Genomic DNA, 21,313 nt, shown 5'->3' on the forward strand with positions numbered 1-21,313 from the left:
GGAGTCTCCGCCCACTGTTTTAGCTGGGAAAATGGCGGGGTTTTCTGAGCCGGTGGTGTTTTCCTCTCAGCAGGACGAAGAGGCTGTGGCCGGTACAGCCAGCCAGGCCTCGGTCTCCGCCACTCCCCGAGAGGACTTCCGAGTGCGCTGCACCTCGAAGCGGGCCGTGACGGAAATGGTAGAGCTGTGCGGCCGCTTTGTGCAGAAGCTCGGGGACGCGCTGCCGGAGGAGATTCGGGACCTCGCGCTGCGGGATGTGCAGTGGGTACGGACCGAGTTAGCCGCCTGTTTTCTTTATCCCAAATGCCGGGCTCAGGGCTCAGAAAGACTTTACGCCAGCCCTCGTTGGGTCATAAAAACAACGTGAGAAACGCGAGGGGAGACGAAGTAGATGCCAGTGTCACCTGGTCACTTGTGGGCAATGCGGTATAAAAGAAACACAGAGCGGGCCACGTGTGTAAGTTTAAAAGTGAGAAGAAATAGGAGGAATTAATTTAACAAAATTTTCTTTAACCCGGTGCATACAAGATGTCATTTAAACATGAACAGTAATAATACACAAATGAACAAGGTGGTCTACATTTTGGTTTTCGCACTCGGCTTCCAAATCTGGTGTCACAGTGTGGTGTGTTTACAGCACATCTCGTTTCCGATCAGCCGTAGGTTTTTGTTTTTTTGTTGTTGTTGAGACTGGAGTGTGAACTTAGGGCTTCCCGCTTGCAAAGCCGGCGCTCTACCAATTGAGCCACATCTCCAGTCCATTTTGCTCTAGTTATTTGGAGATGGGATCTCACCAACTATTTGCCTGAGGTGGAACCGCAGTCCTCCCGGTCTCAGCCTCCCCAGCAACTAGCATTACAGGCGTGAGCCACCAGGTGTCTGGCTGAGCCATAGTTTTCTTTCTTTTTTCTTTTCTTTCTTTCTCTTTCTTCCCTTCTCTCTCTCTCTCTCTCTCTCTCTCTCTCTCTCTCTCTCTCTCTCTCTCTCTCTCCTTTTCTTTCCTTTTTTCTTTCTTTTTTGTAGTACTGGGATTTGAACTCAGCGCCTCATGCTCCGCCAGCCCAAGGCCATAGATTTAAGTGCTCAGTAACTATAGTGGTTAGTGGCTCCCCTACTGAGTGGCTCAGGCCTATGGGCTGAGGAATTTAACAGGAAAGGGAATCCTGGAAGTCAGTCACCTGACCAACTTTTGGTCTTTTCTTTTGCTTGTTTTAGAACATCTTGTGACTAGAGTGAAAACACTTAACTTACGAATCTAAAATAAGTGAACAAACTGTCTTGGTTATAAACTTCATTAATGTCACAGATTGGCCGTTATATCACATTTCCTTTCTCAGATATTTTGCAAAGCCCTGAAGCTGATACTTTTTTTGGGAAAGATGCAAGAAATGGAGGGATTCATGCCTGTTATAAGAAAACACACAATTGATATGTAGGGACAAAGTTTCAAAGCTTGTAATGCACATGTGTAAATGTGAAGGACCATAGTGCAAAGAATAAGTATAGAGGTTCAATAGAAGAAGAATGAAGAAAAGCTCCTTGGATTGTATTCTGTATCTAGGTTTGTATACCATGGTTCTTAACGTGTTTTCTTTCTTGCAAGCAAGGCAAGAGCAGAGACATATGTCAGGACATTTATTGTAGTTTTTTGGGATAAGACTGCAATAATGATAATTTGATTCTAGGAAATGCTAAGATATTAAAACATTTGGTAACCTTACAGAAAAAGAAGAATCTAGCTTAACCTGTTATTTAAGATTTAATGAGATCTTAAAGTGACTTAGAAGTAAAGCTTTGTTGACTTTGACTACCAAGAGAATTTACTTTTATATGAGAATAGAAAAAAGGCTGAAGCTTAATAAAGTAGCATATATTCTACTGTACAATGACTATTTTGACCATTTGGATTCTCAGATAATCCTTGGAAGTCCATACATAAAGTAAGGGTTTACTTTATAAAATCTTTAAAGTGTAGACTATTTACTTTAACTGATAATTATCAGTCATTTGGTTAATACTTATTTTTAATTATACAAATGGTATAGAATGCATGTTCATTAAAAAAAAAAAAACAGTACCCTAAAGCAAAATTTTCTTTTAATTTCTCTTCCCTGTCCCTCTTCTACAAGATTCCTGGAGATAACATCCTATTTTGGAGAGTAAACCTTCTATACCATTTATATGGCTTAACCTTACTCTATTTTATGTTTCTTTATATTAAGTGTCATGCTACTGAATTGCTATTGACTTGCTATTTTAAAACTGCAAGTATGTCTTTAACTATCAATGTTATGTAGAGGTGTTGTACATTCTTTTTTAAGTACTGCATGGTATGGACATTTAAGTGTTCTAATTTTGGATTTGGATTTTTTTTTCATTATTTCATACTGTAAAAATGAACATCCCATTCCATGAAGAATCCATCTTTTATGTTATTCCAAACTGTGTTAAGTTTTTAGGTATCTTTTGGAATATATTGCTGCAAATGAAATCATTGGGTAATAGGGACTGTGCATTTTAAATGTAATGTTACTGCCAAATTAATTTTTTTTCTTTATTCATATGTGCATACATTGTTCCAAATTTCTTTAGTTCTTTATTTTGTAATGTGAAGATTTTCAATTTTACAAAAAGTACATTAGTAGAGCAGATTACCTATAAGTTCATTACCAAATGCAACAGTTACCAAAAGGTGTTAACACTTGTTCTGTTTTAAAGCAAGTCTCAGTTCTTGGGTCATTGCATCCCTATATGACTTCAGGGAACATCTCTAAAGAATATAGTCCTTTATAAAATAGAAGTTAATTTTACTTTTTTTTTGAGACAGGGTTTATGTTATATAACCCAGGCTGGCCTTGAATTCATGATCCTATGACTCTAGCCTCCATATTGCTGGGATTATAGACAGGAGCCAAGATGCCCAGCTAGTAATTTTACTTTATTTTAATCACGTCTTGTTAACATTGATACTAATACAGCAGTGTGTTTACCACTTGTATCCTTGAGATTCAACTGAGCCCAGTACTGTTAGCTTTTTCTTTTATTTAAAAAGTGAGTTTTTTGTTTATAGGATTCTAAACTTGTGCAACAAATTTCTCATGGGTAGTGTAATGGCTATCAGAACTAAGATGTAGGTGGAATTAATTATTAAAATGGAATATTCATCGAAAATAATAAATAGGCTGTTCTGCTTTTCTTTATATCCTCTGTCACAATTCTGAAATTGTCTTGAGGTAGTTAGTCTTGATTGTCAACTTGATTGGATTGAGATGCCTAGCAGATTAGTAAACACTTCGGGGTTCTAGACAGTTATACCATGAGGGCCCTCAACTAATTAATGGTTTAACCCACTCGTGGATTACAAATTTGAATAAACTTTTGGGAGGTGGTAGAACTATGGAAGATAGGCCTGGTTGGAGGAAGTGGGTCAGTGGGGATGTGCCTTTGAAGGATACATCTTTGTCCTGGCCTCTTCTGTTATTCCACTTTGGTTTCTGACTGCCACAAAGTGAACAGCTTTCCTTCACCATGCCCTCTTCCATGATGTTTTTGCCTTGCCATAGCCTAAACGCAATAGAACCAACCAACCATGGTCTGAAACTGTGAGTCAAAATAAATCCTTCCTCTCTTAAGTTGTTTCCTCAGGTGTTTTGTCATAGTGGTGAAAGTGACTAACATATTATTATTTTGCCAAAATGTTTGAATTCAGTTTTTAAAATCATTTTTAGTGACTTAATATTGTGAATTTATTGCAGACTTTTGAATCAGCTGTACAAGAGAATGTCAGCATTAATGGGCAAGCATGGCAGGAAGCTTCAGATAATTGTTTTATGGGTATGTGACTTTTTCCTTCTGTCATTAATTTCTGAGTTATTTCTTGCAGCTAATCTTATTTTGAATGCTGTGTTTTAATTCCCACTTTCAGTGTCACTTCGTTTTTTAAAAAAATATTAGGGAAGTAAAGTTGGAAACTAATACAGACTCTCAGAGTTATAATCTGAGTGAAACAGTAGGTGCCTTGATCCATTAAACATGCTATCTGGGCCCAGTGCCAGTGGCTCATGCCTGTGATCCTAGCTTCTCAAGAGTCGGGGATTAGGAGGACTGCAGTTGAAGGCCAGCCCAGGCAAATAGTTCAGGAGACTTTATCTCAGAAATACCCAACACAAGAAAGGGCTGGTGGTAGAGCACCTGCCTAGCAATTGTGTAAGTGGTAGAGGACCTGCCAAGCAGTCGTGAAGGCCTGAGTTCAAACCCCAGCACCACAGGGGGGGAAAAAAAATGCTATCTGGCATTTTAAACAGGACTTCCATCTAATTAATCTTCAGAGTTACCTTTGTTAGTAGTTTATTGGAAAATTACATAGAATTATCCCCTGATGAACAAATAGGCCCAGAGAATTCCTGTAATTCCTTAGGCAAGTTATATTTTTGCAAGTGATCCTTAGAAAAAGTAAATTTACACCATGTGAGTACTTTGTAGAGGATGAGGTCATGTATTTAAAAAAAGACAATATTTTTTTGGTGTAAAGCATTGTCGATTATACCCTAAATAATGATGTTGACATATCTAAAGAAATCAAAACATCAATAGAAAGAGAGTGGTCAGCTTAAAAGGAAAATATTTAGTAGAGAGGGAATGATCAGTGTGAGAAGAAAGACAGAATTTTCCTTCCTGTGTAGCAGTGTCCAGAAGAGGGCTACCTTAACAAGAGGTCCAGAGTGTCTCTTGACGCTGTGGTGATGTTGCTCATATCTGACCAGCATAGCTTGATGTCACTGCTTTATATTCTGACTGACTCTAAGTCTACTAGCCATCCCTCTGTGGTTATAATTTTTCTTCTCAGCAATAAGATAATATTTTCCCAGACGACTTTACTGTCCACTCTTTGGGATTATGATATTTGTCTCTTTGTAGTCACCAAAATTAACTTTGTGGTTTACATATTGTGCTCTCTGGTATGTATTGAAAGAATAAAACAGTAGCATCATTTCCCTCAAATATTAACAAAATAATTATCAGTTAGTAGAGGAGAGGGAATATATCAGAATTAGCTAGGAGTACTTTCAAACTACATAGCTTTTCACTATATCATTTTTTTCAATTTGCTTTTTTTCTTTTATTATTATATCTTCATCTGAGTCTTGTTCATCAGTTTACAGGTTAATGAATATATTTTCCAATAGTTTAGTAGCCTGGAGAAAGATTGGTTGTCCTTTGTCCCTTTTCCCCCTTATGACTGTGAGTAGAGGTAATTAAGAATACTATACTATTTTTACCTTCCTCCATGGGTACCTATTAAATGCCAGGCCCTCTGTCAAGTGCTGGGGAATAGATGGAAAGACATGGCCCTTAACACTTAAGAACTAGTCTTTCATAGAAGGAAATGGACAGGAATCACTATACTGCCTGGAAAGTGGGAAAAGACCTAACAGAGTAAGTTGTTCTTGAGTAAAATGCATTTAATAAATGAAAGTCTCCTAGAAAGAAAAGAGGTAGAAAGGACATTTGAAATAAAACAGCACATGCAAATACACAAAGGAGTGATATGTCTGGAAAACCTCAGAAGTGATATTTTGGAAAACTAGTAGCAAATGTGTCTAGAAAGAAAAAGTTAAGACTAGCTCACAGGAGCCTTGAAGGATGAAATTTGTACTTCATCATGTAGGCATTGGGAATCAGGGTTTTTTGTTTTTGAGGTGCTGGCAATTGAACCTAGACCTTCATGTATGCCAGGCAGCAATCTACCACTGAGGTATACCCCAGCCTTCAATGAAATTTAAAGTAGAATTATGTGAAATGGTTTGTGTTTTAGCTAGCTGCTGGCTGTGTGAGGGATGGATTTAATAGGATTTGTTTCTGATGAAATACATGGAAGCAATAAGTAAGCTTTACAAGGGTAGAGGTTTCTGCCTGTTTTGTTTACCAAGATTTCCAAGTGCCTGGCACATGAGGTCATTGTGTAAATGAATGAAGTAATAAACAACTGAAAGAATGAATATCCAAGTCAAATCAACCGCTTCCCTCCCATTGTTACTACCCTGAAAGAATTTGACTATGGGAGGTTTGATAAAAACACATTTTAAGATTTCAAATGAAAGTTCCTTGAGAGCAGGGACTATATCCATTTTTCTCCTCACTGTATTCTCACCCCTTAGCTTGACACATAATAGACACCCATTAAGTATTTGTTAAATTAATGAATAACTTCCCTGCTCACATTTGTATATACATTTCAGTTTTGCAGCTTTTTATCCTTAGGTGGCACTAAGAAACCATTTTCCTCCCTACATAGAAGATTTAACTGGGAGCCTTTCTCTTTTTTTAAATCTGGTTGTGAAATAGTACATTATTTTAAACCAGTGATTTCACTTTTTTAATGGATATGTTAAAACTTAGAACTTAGTCATGCACAGTGGCTCATGTCTATAATCCCTGCTATTTGGGAGGTGGAGATTAGGAGGTTTGATTCAAGACCAACAGCAGCAAAAAGTTAATGAGACTCCATCTCAACCAATAGCTAGGCATGGTGGCACATGCCTGTGATTTGAGCTATGTAGGAGGATCAGTGTCCAGTCTGGGCCTGGCCCAAAAACAACTAATGCAGAAAGGGCTGGGAGCATGACTCAAGTGGTTGAATGCCTGCCTGGCAAACATGGGGCCCTTAGTTGACATCTCACTACCACCAATATGTGTATGTGTGTGTGTAAAATTTAGAGCCACTTACTTGAAAAAAATCTATCTAAGAAATGTCTGTCTCCCTCTTAATACCCACCAAAGAAATAACTTTATGTGTGTATATGATGAGACATATATATGTAAAAGCAGGTTTTCAAAATGTTTATATATATACATACTCATAAAGGTTCTGTTCAGTAAAATAAATGAATCCATTTCTAGCATGGTCTCTGACACAGCAGAACACATGTTAGCTGAGTAGTTCATTCTTTATTATTTGTAACTCCTTAGTGTTTTTATTCTTTAAAATGATTTTCAAAATAAGGTTGAATGGTTCCACCTGCATTCATTTCATCCAGCTTTTTGTGGGCCTCATCCTGGAACTGCTGAGTCAAAATTTATGCACTCCCGCCTTACTCCCCATGTGGTTATTCACTTCTGCTAAAGTTTGAGAGTTGCTACCTTAAAACATACAAACACATCTGATAAAATAGTTTTAACTAAATTAAAAAAAAAAAACAAAACTCTAAAGTCACCATATCTTCCATTTTTCCCCTGCCATCTACCCCGTTGAGTCTTATTTCAGATCTAGCCATTCCACTCACTGCTACTGTCACAGCTTTGGTGTGGCACAGTATAAAGTGAAAACTTAATAGCATCCCTTTTATTAAATATCTCTTACAATTTCATTTTTTTCTTTTTCTTTTCTTTTTTGTGCTGGGAATTAAACACAGGGCATCATCTGTTCTACCACTCAGCTACACCCCAGCCCTGCATTCTAATTCTTATAAATTGTTTTATTCCTTTCTTTAGTTTATTGTATAGCCATTTCCTTTTCCTGTTTTCCAAAGACTTCCATCAGATCTTTCCTGTTTTGCAAAGACTTTGTGATCTTATAAATACTACCTCTGTCAAAGATGCTTTCTGCCTATTATTTTTTTCACTACTTTTTTATTTGGTATTACTGGGTTTTGAACTCAAGACCTTCTGCTTAGTATGCAGGAGCTCTACCACTTGAGCCACTCTGCTAGCCCTTCTCTACCATTTTTTTATCCAGTGGGTTTACACTTAACATTTCAAGCTCAATTGTTGCCTTTTTTTTTTTAAGTCTTAGATTCCCCAGGCATAGTGATTCATTGTTCTCTGTCCTGATAACATTGTATTCATATCTCTATTGACTTATCAAGGTGCAATTATGTTTCTTGGAATAATGTTATGCTCATTTTTGTATTTCTGTGATTTAGGCCTGACTTCCATAGGTGCTAAATAATTGATTGTTCAATGAATAAGTGAACTAATGACCAAAGTGAGACATCCATTAACTTGCTATATTTGTTTTCTTTAATTATTTTTCATTTCTAAATTTTTGTTTTTATATAACATTTCTATACTAATATGAACAATGAGTTTTAAGGAATTTTTCAGATTTTTTTTTTCTGAAATAGATTCTGATATCAAAGTGCTTGAAGATCAGTTTGATGAAATCATAGTAGATTTGGCAACAAAACGTAAGCAGTACCCCAGAAAGATCCTTGAATGTGTCATCAAAACTTTAAAAGCACAACATGAAGCTATGGTAAGATGATCTACTTTTAAATTTTTATGTGTATTTTGCCACAATAAAAAAAAAGTATAAGAAACATATACAGATAGATGACATTTTGTTATCTTTGTCTTTTCCTGCCTTAATTAGTATCATTTGTCTCTTATAAGACTTTCCTAATCTAAGTCACACTATTTGTTGAACACAGCTGATACTAAAATTGAAATTGGAGATGGAAGGCTGATGATGACTTTATGATTCTGAGACCAGACAGAGAATGGAAATTTATCTTTGTACTCTTTTCTTTCTATTTTCCATTTGTGTTTGGCACAGTTTTTGTATATGTTTTTGTATTTTGACAGGCCTGTTAGTTAAACTGATGGAAAAACTTGTTTGAATACCTGTTCATAATAATGAAATTTACTTTATGTGTTGCATATAATTTGTTATGCTTTAAAAATCATAGCCATCTTGGTTATAACCAGGGAGTTAACTCCTTCAAGCTGAGCTTTTTAGACAAGCAGAGCCAAAGGCTTGCTTCTTGAAATTACTATAGATATCAGTGAACAACCATATCACACTCCTATCTTGTTAGATTACTGGGACTGGAATAAATACAAAATAAACAAGGCCACAGCAAATTAGATCTAAATCTTCCCTGAGTTTGGAGGAGGTTTGCTGAGAATGGCATTGCCTCTAGAGTGAGAACTGTGTACAGCTTTTAGAAGATGCTATACTTCTATACAGCTTATAGAAGAATTTGCCTTTAGCATACTTTCACATACAAATCTTCCAGTGGCCTCCCTTTCAGAAATTGTATTAGGGCACTAAAGGACAGGCTTTATACTATATCTAAAACATTTTAGTCATCATTCTATGAAAAAGAATTAGTTAACACAATGTTTTATCTTTTTAATAGTATTTAGTCCCAAGTAAATGCTCTCTTCCCCACCATTTAAAAGAAATTTTAGGGAAAAAAATCAAAGAATGGTTAGTTTTTATTGTCTCCCTCTTTACCTCCCTGACTCCTCCCTCCCCCTAAAACCCTAAAACTAGTAATCAGTATACCAGGCCAAGGTGTATCACTTTGCAGATTTACAAAATGAGGCAAGATGGATGGAATGAGCATACTAAAGAGCTTTTCCTTCTTTTTTTTTTTTTTTTTAACTCTTTTGGCTCCTGTTGGCATTGGGTAAGAGTAAATAGGAAAGAACATTTCCTCTTTATTTTTGCCTAAATTTCAGACTCTGGCAGTAGTTCTAATGTAATTTCTGTGTATTGCAGGAAGTATAGACTTTAGCAGGCTGACATGGTAGCCTAGCCACTTTTTAGAATAGCATTTCTGTAGAAATACAAATTTGAGTTCCTAATACTTGTTCTAAGTGAACTTTTGAAACACAGTTCATTCATAATTTGGAGGCTACCCTGTATTTTAAACACAAAATTCCATCACTATGCCTTTAATGTGCTAAATTGAGTTTTCTGATTATAATTCTATGGTGCTATTTCTTAGTGTATACAGTAGGTGGCAGAACTATAAAAGGTATAATTCAGACTTCCTGATCTTACCTTCTTAACTACTTCCCTTCCCTGCAGATTTCAGGATCTAAAGAACAAGTTTTCCTAAAACATGGTACTGTTGACTACCTCTTATATTTGCTTACACTAGCTGAATGAAGTGTTTATGAGATTAAGTGATGAAATTAAATCTGTTTTAATTTACATTATATATAGAAGCAATACCACCCTGTTCTACATACATTGGATCTGAAGTGTGACCCTGATCCAGGTAAGACAATGTTTATTTATGGTAAAAGTGAAACATCAGCTTGTGACTTTTATGAGTTTTTGATATTCTACTGAAGTATATTTTCCCTTTGATATTTCCACTTAGTTTTTCATTTTGAATTCTGAGAACTTGCTCTAAATCTACTGACTGAGAGTCTCTGGGGCTGAACACCAGGAATTTGAACATTATCAAGCTCTCACCTACCTATCTCTTACTTCTGTTATAATACCCTTCCTTTTCTAACTTCTGTCTTACTATCTTTTTGAGGCATTACTGCCAAAGTTACACTATTGAAGCATTTTTTCGTATGTCACTTCCCATTGCAGTCTTCTTACTGGTTTCTCTTGTTCACCAAATAAAATCCAATTAAAAATCAAAGTTGAATTTAAGGGATTAAGTATATTCCTTGTGGCTTCAAACCCAATTCTGTTTCCACTTAGATGAATCCCCTAAAATACTGGCAAGTAAAATTGATTCAAACTTACATAAATTGGTAATATTACAGGCATTGCTAAAATACATTTTTTTAAGGTGGCTTTATTTTAACATTTTAAAAATTTTCCTTAGAGACCTTTTGGATGTTGCCTTTGGTACTCAAACAAACAAACAAATAAGCAAAACCAATTTCCAAATTATTGTTGGGGGAACCCAGTTAAATTCTGGATTTATTTGCATGGATTATTTATACTTATGGCTTTGAATACCTTATCTTTGTTGAATTAGTTTCTTTTTTTTCTGAACTAGTTTTTAGCATATCCTCCCACATTCCTGAAATCTCCTAAAGTCAATGGAATAAACAGAGAGGGAAGCACAAACTGCTCTGAAGTTGGTTGAAATCATAGCATTCACTATAACTTTAAAAACTGACCAAAGATGTACTGCTTAATCAATTATCATGGCTCACTAAAAATGGTAGTTTCCAAAATGCAGTGCTTGATGTATGTATTTTGGTTTTGAACCACATAAAAATAGTAATTGAAATTTGTGCCATCATAATATACTCAGTTTTACATTTTAGACACAGTTAATTTTATTCTAAAGAAACCTGGTAACCTTTTTCTCTTAGGGAAAACAGACTTACTAAGATGATGTTGTGAAAATGTGCATGCTTTTTTATTCCCACCGTCTGGTTACGTAGCATTAATAGAAAACTCTTCTGTGTCATGTGGTTCTGATTGCAAAAGAATAATTAGTATGTATCTTTTTGGATAAATTTTGAGATTTCTGTTATTTTATGTTTTCAGAATGTTTACAAGCTCAGAATGCAATCTTAAAGACAGCAAAATTAACTTGTGGTTATTAGCCTTATTTTATTTATTCTTATACCATGTATTGGAGAGTATCACTGTGATATTTCCATACATGCCTATAATGTACTTGGATCATATTCACCTTCTTCATTATCTTTTCTTACTCCCCTCCCCGTAATTATTGACTTTGTGTCTTTGACTTATTTACATCTCAGTTTCTTTCTTTCTTTTCTTTTTTTTTTTATGGTACTGGGGTTTGAACTCAGGACCTCAAGCTTGCTAAGCAGGCACTCTACCATTTGACCATTCCACCAGCCCATGTCTCAGTTTCTAGGTTTGGAGTCTGATGCTTTAGGTATAAATTTCAACTCTGTCACTAGATACCACAGTGTCCTACCTACTTATTTATTGAAGTTGTATAAGTTAAGTGAGATAAGGAGCTCTGTAAACTATAAAGCAATATATAAGTAATAGTTTGTAAGAAGATGCTATGTAATAATAACCCTATCATAAGTTGCATCCCTTTTACAATGGTATACCTTATAATACTGTACACTTCATAATATACCTAACTGGTAACATCATATAAAACTCATTAATATGGCTTAGGAGGAAAGTAGAAAGCAAAAATTGGTATAGGACCTAAAAATCTTGAGTAAGCTGCATGGGAAAAACTTTGTGGGAACTTATTAAAAGTGTTTTTAGGCCAGGTGCAGTGGCTAAATCAATAAGCTGGGCATGGCAGTGTCTGCTGCACAGGAGTCCAGACCCGGGCAAGAATGAAAAGTAACTAAAGCACAAAAGAGATGAGGTCATGGCTCTAGTGATAAAGCACCTGCCTAGCAAGAGCAAGGCCCTAAGTTCAACCCCAGTGTCACACTAAGTAAATAAATAAAAAATGTTTTTGGTTATTGGAATATGAATTGATAACAAATTCCTTTGAAAGCTGTATCTTTTAAAGAGGCTGTCTGGTCTTCAAAGCACAATAATTAGGCAGCATGTGCAGCATTGGCTCAGCTTAGTTACTGTAGGACCTGGGGGTCAGAGATGAAGCAGGCTCTCCCAGGATTTTTGTGCCCCCAACTGCTTCTTCCCTAGTTTTCCCCAGCTGGATTTGAGGAGTTTAGCAGAAGAAGAGTCAAAGCTGACTTCTGCTAACGCAGTGTGTCTGTAAAGGTGCCACTTACTCAGCTGCTTCAATAAGTCCTATAAAGCATTCCTTTGAAATACAATCTCACACTCATCCACTTTCGTTCTTTTGCTAAAGCAAAAGGAACATCACCCATGTTCTCTAGCCAGGATTTCTGCATATGCTGCCCACATCTTCCTGTTGTGCTCTCTTCCATTTCATTCTACATACATCAGACATAGTAGTTGCATTTTAATCTTTGAACTATTTCAAACATACAGAAAATATGGAGTACAGTATAAGGAACATCTTTGTACCTACCACATATTTAAGTGTTATTCACATTTTGTCATATTTGCTTCAGACTTTTTAGGAAGTAGAATGTATGAATACAGTTGAACCTTTCTCTGTGCTCTCCGCCATCCCATTCCTCTCCCTCTTACCTCGCAAGTGTAATGATCATCAAGGTGTATGAATCCTTTCTGTCCATTTTTTTATGCTTTTCATTGTAGGTATGTATCCATAAATAATGTATGGAACTTCTAAATTTTTATCTATCGTTTTAATCATGTCATTCATCAACTTCTCCCCTCCCAACATATATTCCTTTCCTCCTCACCTCCATGCTCCACAAAATCCTGTCTCTCACCATTGAACTTCCTTAATTTTTAATTTTATTTCTCTTATGGATTATTCAGCCTTCTTTTCTTTACTTTTTCTTCCTTCCCTTCTCTTCCCTCTACCCCCTCGGTGCCTTTCTCTCTCTCTCTTTTTATTTTTGTGAGTAAAGTGGGAGAGTTTATTGAGATAGAAAAGTAGCAAAGAATAGAGCTGTCAGGGGAGAGGATGCAGCAGACTTATTTTCTTAATTGAGATGAAATTAACAGCTTTAAAGTGTTCAGTCCAGTGGCATGGAGTGCATTCACAATGTGCAACCGTCATCTCTTTGTAGTTCCAAAACAGTTTCATTTGCTCCTGAAGAAGACCCAATACCCACTAAGGGTTCACTCTCCGTTACTCCTCCCTCTGTCCTATGGCAATTGCTAATTTGCTTTCTCTATTTGGATTTACCTTTGCTAAATATTTTATATAAATTGAATTATATAATGCCTTTTTTTTTTTCCTTTTTTAGTGGTACTGGAGCTTGAACTCAGAGCCTCACGCTTGCTAGGCAGGTGCTCTTCTACCACTTGAGCCAGCCCCTTTTTTTACTGAGTTATTTTCAAGATAGGCTCTTGTGAATTGTTTGCCCAGGCTGACTTCAAATCACAGTCTTATAATCTCTGACTCCTGAGTAGCTAGGATTACAGGTGTGAGCCACCAGTACCCAGTTTACAATATCTTTTGTATCTGACTTCTTTCACCTTTCATCTATGGTGTAGCATTACATTAGTACTTCATTTCTCTTTATAACTGAATACTATTTTGTTGTATAAATATACCACATTTTGTTTATCCATTCATCCATTGGCAAATATTTTAGGTCATTGGCACATTTTGAATATTGTGAACAGAGTTGCTATGAATGTTCATGTTTATGGATATCTATTTTCAGTTTTTTGAATAGACACTTAGGAGTGGAATTGCTGGGTCATATGACAATTCGGTGTTGAACTTTTTGCTTGTTTTATTTTGTTTTGTTATTTGAGACAAGGTCTCACTATGTAGTGTATCCTGGAACACTTTGTAGCCCAGGATGGCCTCAAGCTTGTGATTCTCCTACCTCAGCCTCCTAAGTGCTGGGATTACAGGTGTGTACCACCAACACCTGGCTCTATATTAAGCATTTTAAAAATTTTCCAAATGTTGTCCACAGTGGCTTTACCATTTTACAATACCACCAGCAGTGTACAGGATTCCAGTATCTCCACATTTTTGTAAACATTTGTTATTTTATATTGTATTATTATAGCCATCCTAGTGGGTGAAATCTCATTGTAGTTTTGTTTTGCATTCCCTAAGGACTTTTTTTTGGTAGTACTAGGGTTTGGATTCAGAGCCTCCACTTGCTGGGCAGACACTCCACTCTGCCAGCCCTTTTTTGTGTTGGGTATTTTCAAAATGGGGGTTCGAGAACTGTTTGCCCAGGCTGGCTTTGAATTGCCATCCTCCTGATCTCTGTTTCCTGAGTAGGTAGGACTACAGGTGTGAATCACCAGCACCCAGCCCCCTAATGACTCCTGATATTAAGCATTTTTTTTCATATGCTTGTTGGCCATTTGTGTATCTTATTTGGAGAAATGTGTATTCAACTCCTTTTCCCATTTTTAAATTAGGATTTTTTTTTTTTATTGAGCCATAAGAGTTCTTTATCCTGGATGCTAGTCCCTTATCACATGTGTGATTTACAAGTATTTTTTCCCATGTTATAAGAGGGTTTTTTAAAAATTCTACATGCTAGTCTTTTATCAGATACATAGTTTACAAATACTTTTTCCATTCTGTGGGTTTTTTCTCAGCCATATTTTGCATATCCTTAGCCCCTTTTTGATTGTAAGCATCTAAATTCTTTTACTTCTTAGTAGCATATAACTAACTGAATATACCTCTCCTGAGGGGTATTCAGATTCTTTTCTGTTGGTAGGTTACTTTAGTAATGTGGTCCTCCTGTTTTTGTGGGGTTTCTGTTACATTTAACTTCTTGAGTTGAACACTAAATTCATTTATTTCAGTCAGGTTTTTAAATAGTTTAAGACTACAAATTTATCTTTGAGACTTGATTTAGGCACATACCGTATATCTTGTCATAATTCTAAGTATTGAACTTTCATAATTCTAAGTATTTTTTAGTTTCCAAATACAGTATTTTTTTGTTTTTGGTGGAGGTATGGGATTCAAACTCAGGGCCTTATGCTTTCTAGGCAGGCACTGTTACTGCTTGAGCATTCCACCAGCCTTACAATGTTCTTTTTACCATTTCCATCTTTTATTGCCTTCCATTGTGTTGATAGAATTTTCTTTATTCTTTTATTTCTCTCTTTTCCAGTTTGAAATCTATGGTATCATGATTCTATCCCTTTGGTGTTTCCTATAAAATTTAAATTGCTGTACTAGAATTATCTAGCAAAGTCTATAGTTATTCACTATTTTTAACCTCTGACCCTATTTCTTAACACTCTCACCCTTGCTTATTCTTCTCCACTCATGATGGCATTAACCTTGTTTGAATCCGTGTATCCATTATTTTGTAAAAATGTGATTCATGTGTTCAGATCATCTATAGCTTACTCTTCTAACTGAAGTATATGATAGAAATCCTCATTGAACTGGCATAGATCAAAACTTTATTTAAATTGTTATATTTTGAGTTATGTTGTAATTAGTTTTTGTGTTTTTAACAAATGTAAGCTTATTTAGAACTTTAAAATAATCAAAAATGATAATATGCCATAGCCTGTCTTCCCAAGCCTGCTGATCCTACACACCTTCAAATAGCCAATGCTGTAATAGTTATGCCTAACCTTATGTCTTTATCAATGCATTTGTACACAGGTAAATAGGTACAGGCATCAAAGTTATTTATATAAATATTACACAATACCTTTTATTCTATTTTTCACTCAACAATATAACATATAGTCTGACTTCATGGTTTTTATTGGGAATTTCTTTCTACTTATCTGTTCTGTACACACACACAAGCAGTTTGATTTGAATGGGATTTTATATATGTATACATATATGTGTGTATATTACATATTTTTTTTTGTGGAGAATTTTTTTTTCCTTGCTTCCTTTTATCCTGCCATCTTCCACTAACATCTCCATATATACTTTCATTCTTTATATGTTGGTTGCACTGGGATTTGAACTCAGGGCCTCACAATGACTAAGCAGGTGATCTACCACTTGAGTCGTTCTACCAGCCCTCCATATTTACTTTCAATCCAAGGACTCCCATGTTCTAGAAAATCTTTGTATCAGTTCTTTACTTTTATCAGTGCCTCTATTTTTGCATTATTCTTGTTTTTACTTTGTAATTTATCTTTCTTTTCTAGTGTGTGTTATGGTTTTCTTTAGCTTTTGGAGGATGCCAAACATTTTAGGGTTTAGTTTCATCGGCAGTAAATTCCTCTAACATTAGTTATAATTGACTTTCTTTATGGTTTTAATTTCATCATGTGTTTTAGAATTTAATTAGTGAGCTCTTTTTGAGTAGAATTTTTCTTGTGCTTATTTTGCATCCCTCCCTAGTAGACAGCAGTTTTGTGACTACCTTAATCTAGCCCAGAACAGTCCCAGGCAAGAGCCACACTTTAAGTGGCTGCAGAGAACCCCTGTGCCCCTATAATATAGAATAGTGGATCTCACCACTAAGTCAGTTATCTTCTTCCTGACATTTCTTGTAGAAACTTAAAGTATATATCTCAGTGGTTGATGCTGGATTTTTTCAGCTTTGTTTTAAGGGTAGGAAAACTCATTTCAGCTCTTGGTTTCAAATAGGGAAGCTCACAGCTTCCCATTTCCTATCCCTTGGGAGCACAGTAAGCCCCTTTTATTTTGCAGGGGAAAAATTTCTGGCCACTGCTGTTTAGTAGGAGCCTATAGCTTTAGCCTGACTTACAGCTTGCATACTTTTCTACCTATCTTCCTTCTCTCTGCTTCTCTCCCTCCCTCCCTTCTCTCCCTCCCTCCCTTCTCTCTTCTCTCTCCCCCTCCCTCCTTCCTTCTCTCTCATAGAAATGTTTATTTTGTGTATTTCTATATGTTTTAGGATATCTTTTAAATTTTCTATAGTCACCCAATGTTGTTCTGGAGAAAGGAAGAGTTTGTGAATTTCTAAAACCAACCTGACCAAAAGTCCTGGTTACTTTTAAAAATACAAATTAGTTTTTATTCCTCTGCTTAACTTCTAAAATCTGTTTTGTTTTGTGTTAAAGCATGTAATAAGTATTAAACTTCTTAGCATTCCCTTACATAGTCTAGCTCCTATCTGCCTCTGAATTCATTTCAGCCAGCTTCCTTTTTGCTGTGCTACTATTTCCCATGTTTCAGTTCTTTGGAAGTACCTCACTTCACACATGCCTCATCCACCCCAGGACTGACATCTTCTTGGCTTTTCTTTCTCTTTTAAATGCTACCTCCTCAGAGTTCTTCCCTGACCACTAAAGTAGCCTCTCCCTAGCTCTGCTTATTTCCTGAATAGCACTTGTTATAATTTAAGTTTATTGTAATTATTTGTGTTTATTTCTTTGTTTGTGGTCTCACAAAACTGAAAGCTCCATGAGTTGTTTTTTGGGGGTTTTTTTTGACAGCACTAATGTTGAAACTCAGGGCACTCTACCACTTGAGCCACTCCTCCCCACCCCAGTCCTTTCTGCTTTACTTTATTTTTCAGATAGGGTTATCCTTTTGTCCAGGGCCATGATCTTCTAATCTTCAACTTCTGCCCCTGCCTTGTAGTTGTACGTATGTACAACTAAACTCTGTTGTTCTTTGAGATAAGGTCTTGCTTTTTTGCCTGGGCTCCCCTCAGACAATGATCCTCTCATCTCACGTAGCTGAGAGTACAAGTGTGAGCCACACCACCTGCCTCTTCATGAAGGTTTTATCCAGTATATTTACATTATGTGTAGCCAGTATGATAGCTCCATGCTATCATACTGTCTGCCAGAACTGTTCACACTGTGGAGGATGCAGTGAGCAACACAAAGTCTTTGCTTTGTGGAAGTTACATTCTAGTGGGAAGAGAAAAGTAATAAATATAGAAATAACTGGGTGACATCAGTGCTAGGACAGTGTGTTTAAGTGATAGAAACCCTTTTTGTGGTAGCAATAGGAAGGAATTTATCTCATGCTGATCAAGGGGAAAGAGTCCTCCAAGCAGAGGGAAGAACTTGAGCAAAGTTCCTAGTCAGGAATAAGCTTGGATGTTCACAGAACAAAAGATCACTGAGCTACCGTGGAGTGAATAGAGGGAAAGGGCATTACAAGATAAGATCAGAGACTTGGCTGAGACCAGGCAAAATGAGCTAGGGTCAGGATTTGACATTGTATCTACAGAGGTATAACACAGTACTGAAGGAGGTGGTGCAGTGCAGTTGAGAATTGGTGCAGATGCAAGTGGCTTCAACAGATTGCTGTGGGTTGTTCCACAAAGTAGAAAAAGCACCACTTAGTTTTTGTTTTCATTTTCACCAGGAATGCTGTTTTCCCACTCATGGGTCTAACTCATGGCTGTGGTTGCCTCTTTGGAAACCAGTACAAGCCGGATATCCTGTGCTGTGCATGCCTGCTTGTTTACACTCATAAATTACATTGGAAATAGAAAGGAAAAACCCAGTTACTGCATTTTTGCTGAATTTCTGAATTTGTGCAGGCTTTGGAAGTTCATGTTTCCTAGTTTAGTCAGTGCAGTGACCTGAAAGCAAAACTAGGCTGATTACTCAATCTTTCATTTCTACTTTTTCATTTCCCTGTGTTTTAGAAAGCAAGGGCCTAGGGAAGGCAGTGTTCTCAGGGGTGCCTAACTTCCACATTTTTAAGGGCAGACTTTTTTTATTTTTAATATCCTTGCAGCAGTCTACTGATTAGCTGTCTACCAATAAGATGTGGTTCTCATTTGTCAGTACAACGTTTTAACAATCGTATTAGTATGCTGAATAATTAACTTTCATATTGTCTCTTTTTTTAAAAGTCCTTGAAATTAATTGATGAGATTTTTTTTCCTCTGCCTTCCACTAAACATGTAGCGATGGCAAGGAGCTATTTTAAGTTTTTCTTCAGTAGACTTAATGATAGTTCAGTTCTTTGCTGACCCTACGTAGGATTTACAGGCAGTTCCTCTTCTTTTCTAATAATGCTGTCTTGTTTAAGCCATTGCTCCAGAATTTACAGGTAGCCACCCACTTAAGAGTAGTTAGTTTCAAAAGTTCATATTTAAGTCTGAATTTGGGAACTTGAGGTACATTTCGCCTTGAAAAAAAATTCATAAATGGTATTATAAATAGGCAAGTTTGTAGGCTACCTTGTAAAGGCCTATTTTGCTTACAATGTAGCTGGAGTACTACATATTTATGATGAAAAATATTAGGAATATCACATCAAATACCTATTTTATGGAGAATAATATGGATCCCTAAACACTATTGTTTGTGGTGAGAAGGATAAGTAATGGCACCATGAAGATGTTCTTGTCAAGGCTATGGAGAAAAAGCATTAGAATGCTTCAAAAGGAAGCCCATCCCATCACCACGTGGCCTAGACCAGCCATCTCACAAGACATCCTGAATCAGGAGTACCAAATGCTCTTACTAGTTACAAAACATAAGAAACTCAATGAGGATAATCTTGAGTGAGGGATTGAAAAGCTTAAATGTTTTGAAATTTCCTAAGCAAATATTAATATTGGAAGTGATTTTTTGATACATTTTTGGATACCATGTTCACATATTTAAAGATCATTTATGTGGTTTTCCTCCTTTGTCTTTATTTTTAGAAATCTTTGTTTGGTTCTATTCCTAAAAGTATTGATACTACTTAGTCTTAAATTTTAATTTGCTTTAATTAAAAAGGATATTATAAAATTATTTGGTAAAACAATTAACTCTAAATGGGTCTACTTTTTAATTCTTTACCAGGCATAATTCTTTTTATTTCAAGAGATTTTCATTATGTTGGAGCTAATTTTTGACCTTTTGTTTTAACCTTACATTCTTAGGATAGTATAATGCCTGACAGTGATATTTTAGAAAGTTACATGTAAATTTTGAACAGCTCACACTTTGAATTTTAAGAGATTTGAGTTCTAATTCTAGAACTCAATTATAGACTCATTTTTCAGCTTCTGTTTATCTGTAAAAGGGGGCTGATGCTTGCCCTACTGGGTTGCTAAAATTGTGTAAGATTGATTGGGAACATGTAATCCATGCTAGTATAGGAATGGACTATTGGTGGATAAGTAAAGAAAGCTTTTTGCATTGTCATATTTCTTTTCTCAACACTTTTCTTTCATAGCCAAGTTTCTCAAAAGACTTCATTTATATTCACCAGCTTCACTTTTAATCTCTCAGTCATTTTTGAAAAAAAAAAAGTGGTAGGGGGGGAGAGGGAGGGGGCGGGGTGGGTGGTAAGCAGGGGGAGGGGGGAGAAATGACCCAAACATTGTATTCACAACATACGAATAAAAAAAAAAAGAGTAGTATTTAGTACTTATGATGTTATGACTATGTAAATATTCTTCAATCTGACTCAGGTTTTATTTTCTTTCCTGAACAGCTTCCTCTACCCCCTTCTGGAATAATTGCTTTATTTTTCTGTTTGCTTTGTGTTCTATTGTGTCTGTAACTGATTTTTCCCAAATTTTTTTATCAGAACTGTAAAGTTCTTCTCAACGTGGTAAACATTTCACATTATCTACCAAGTCCTTTTTTAAACCCCAGAGCTTTTTCTTGGAGATAATCCTCTGAGAGCCTTCAGTCATCCTATTCCAATCTGGACTGGCTGCTCTCGAGGCCTGCTGCAAAGCTTCCATTCTGTCTGCTCCTTTCATCGTTATCCTGGGAATTTCCTTTACTTCTCTCCTGTTTGGGGTTGTGTTTCCTAGTTCCTGTTTTCTCTTGTTTCTTGATTTATTCCCTTGTTTTGGTATAGCACATCCTCGGCTACCCCCCTTTTACCCATCTCACTCTTCCCCCAGCCCTTCTGATACCACAAACTCTTCTGAGGTAACTAACTCTCTTACTATGCTTGTGATTTTCCTCTCCCTTAAATTTCCCTGTGGATGGACCTCACCCTCCTTTGTGCCTCCAGGGCACCCACTATCATAGCCTTGTTCCATCATAACTATTGAGCACCTACTATAAGAGGCATTGTGTTCAACACCAGAGATCCTATGATTAGAGAATTAAGTTGTTCTCAAGTTCTGGAAGATGAGAATACAGGTTCTCATTGGAGTCAATATTGCCCTCTGGTGGCCCTTTTGA

At 36.4% G+C, this 21,313-nt stretch overlaps 1 protein-coding gene across 3 annotated transcripts in view; it reads left to right on the forward strand.

Annotated features, from left to right (window-relative positions):
• Positions 1-9: 9 nt before the first annotated feature.
• Positions 10-21,313, forward strand: part of Nsl1 (NSL1 component of MIS12 kinetochore complex) — a 30,451-nt gene continuing 9,147 nt past the window's right edge. For 2 of the 3 annotated variants that reach the window (XM_020172843.2, XM_074048369.1), the window contains exons 1-4: positions 10-265; positions 3,756-3,834; positions 8,124-8,254; positions 9,956-10,010. In XM_020172843.2, coding sequence (XP_020028432.1) covers positions 32-265; positions 3,756-3,834; positions 8,124-8,254; positions 9,956-10,010 — 499 coding nt within the window. In that variant the 5' untranslated portion in view covers positions 10-31. Of the gene's footprint in view, positions 266-290; positions 458-3,755; positions 3,835-8,123; positions 8,255-9,955; positions 10,011-21,313 lie in introns of those variants that run through there. The other variant, XM_074048368.1, reaches the window with a different exon arrangement.

This window comes from Castor canadensis, chromosome 11 (assembly GCF_047511655.1).
Source record: "Castor canadensis chromosome 11, mCasCan1.hap1v2, whole genome shotgun sequence".
Taxonomy (NCBI): Eukaryota; Metazoa; Chordata; class Mammalia; order Rodentia; family Castoridae; genus Castor; species Castor canadensis.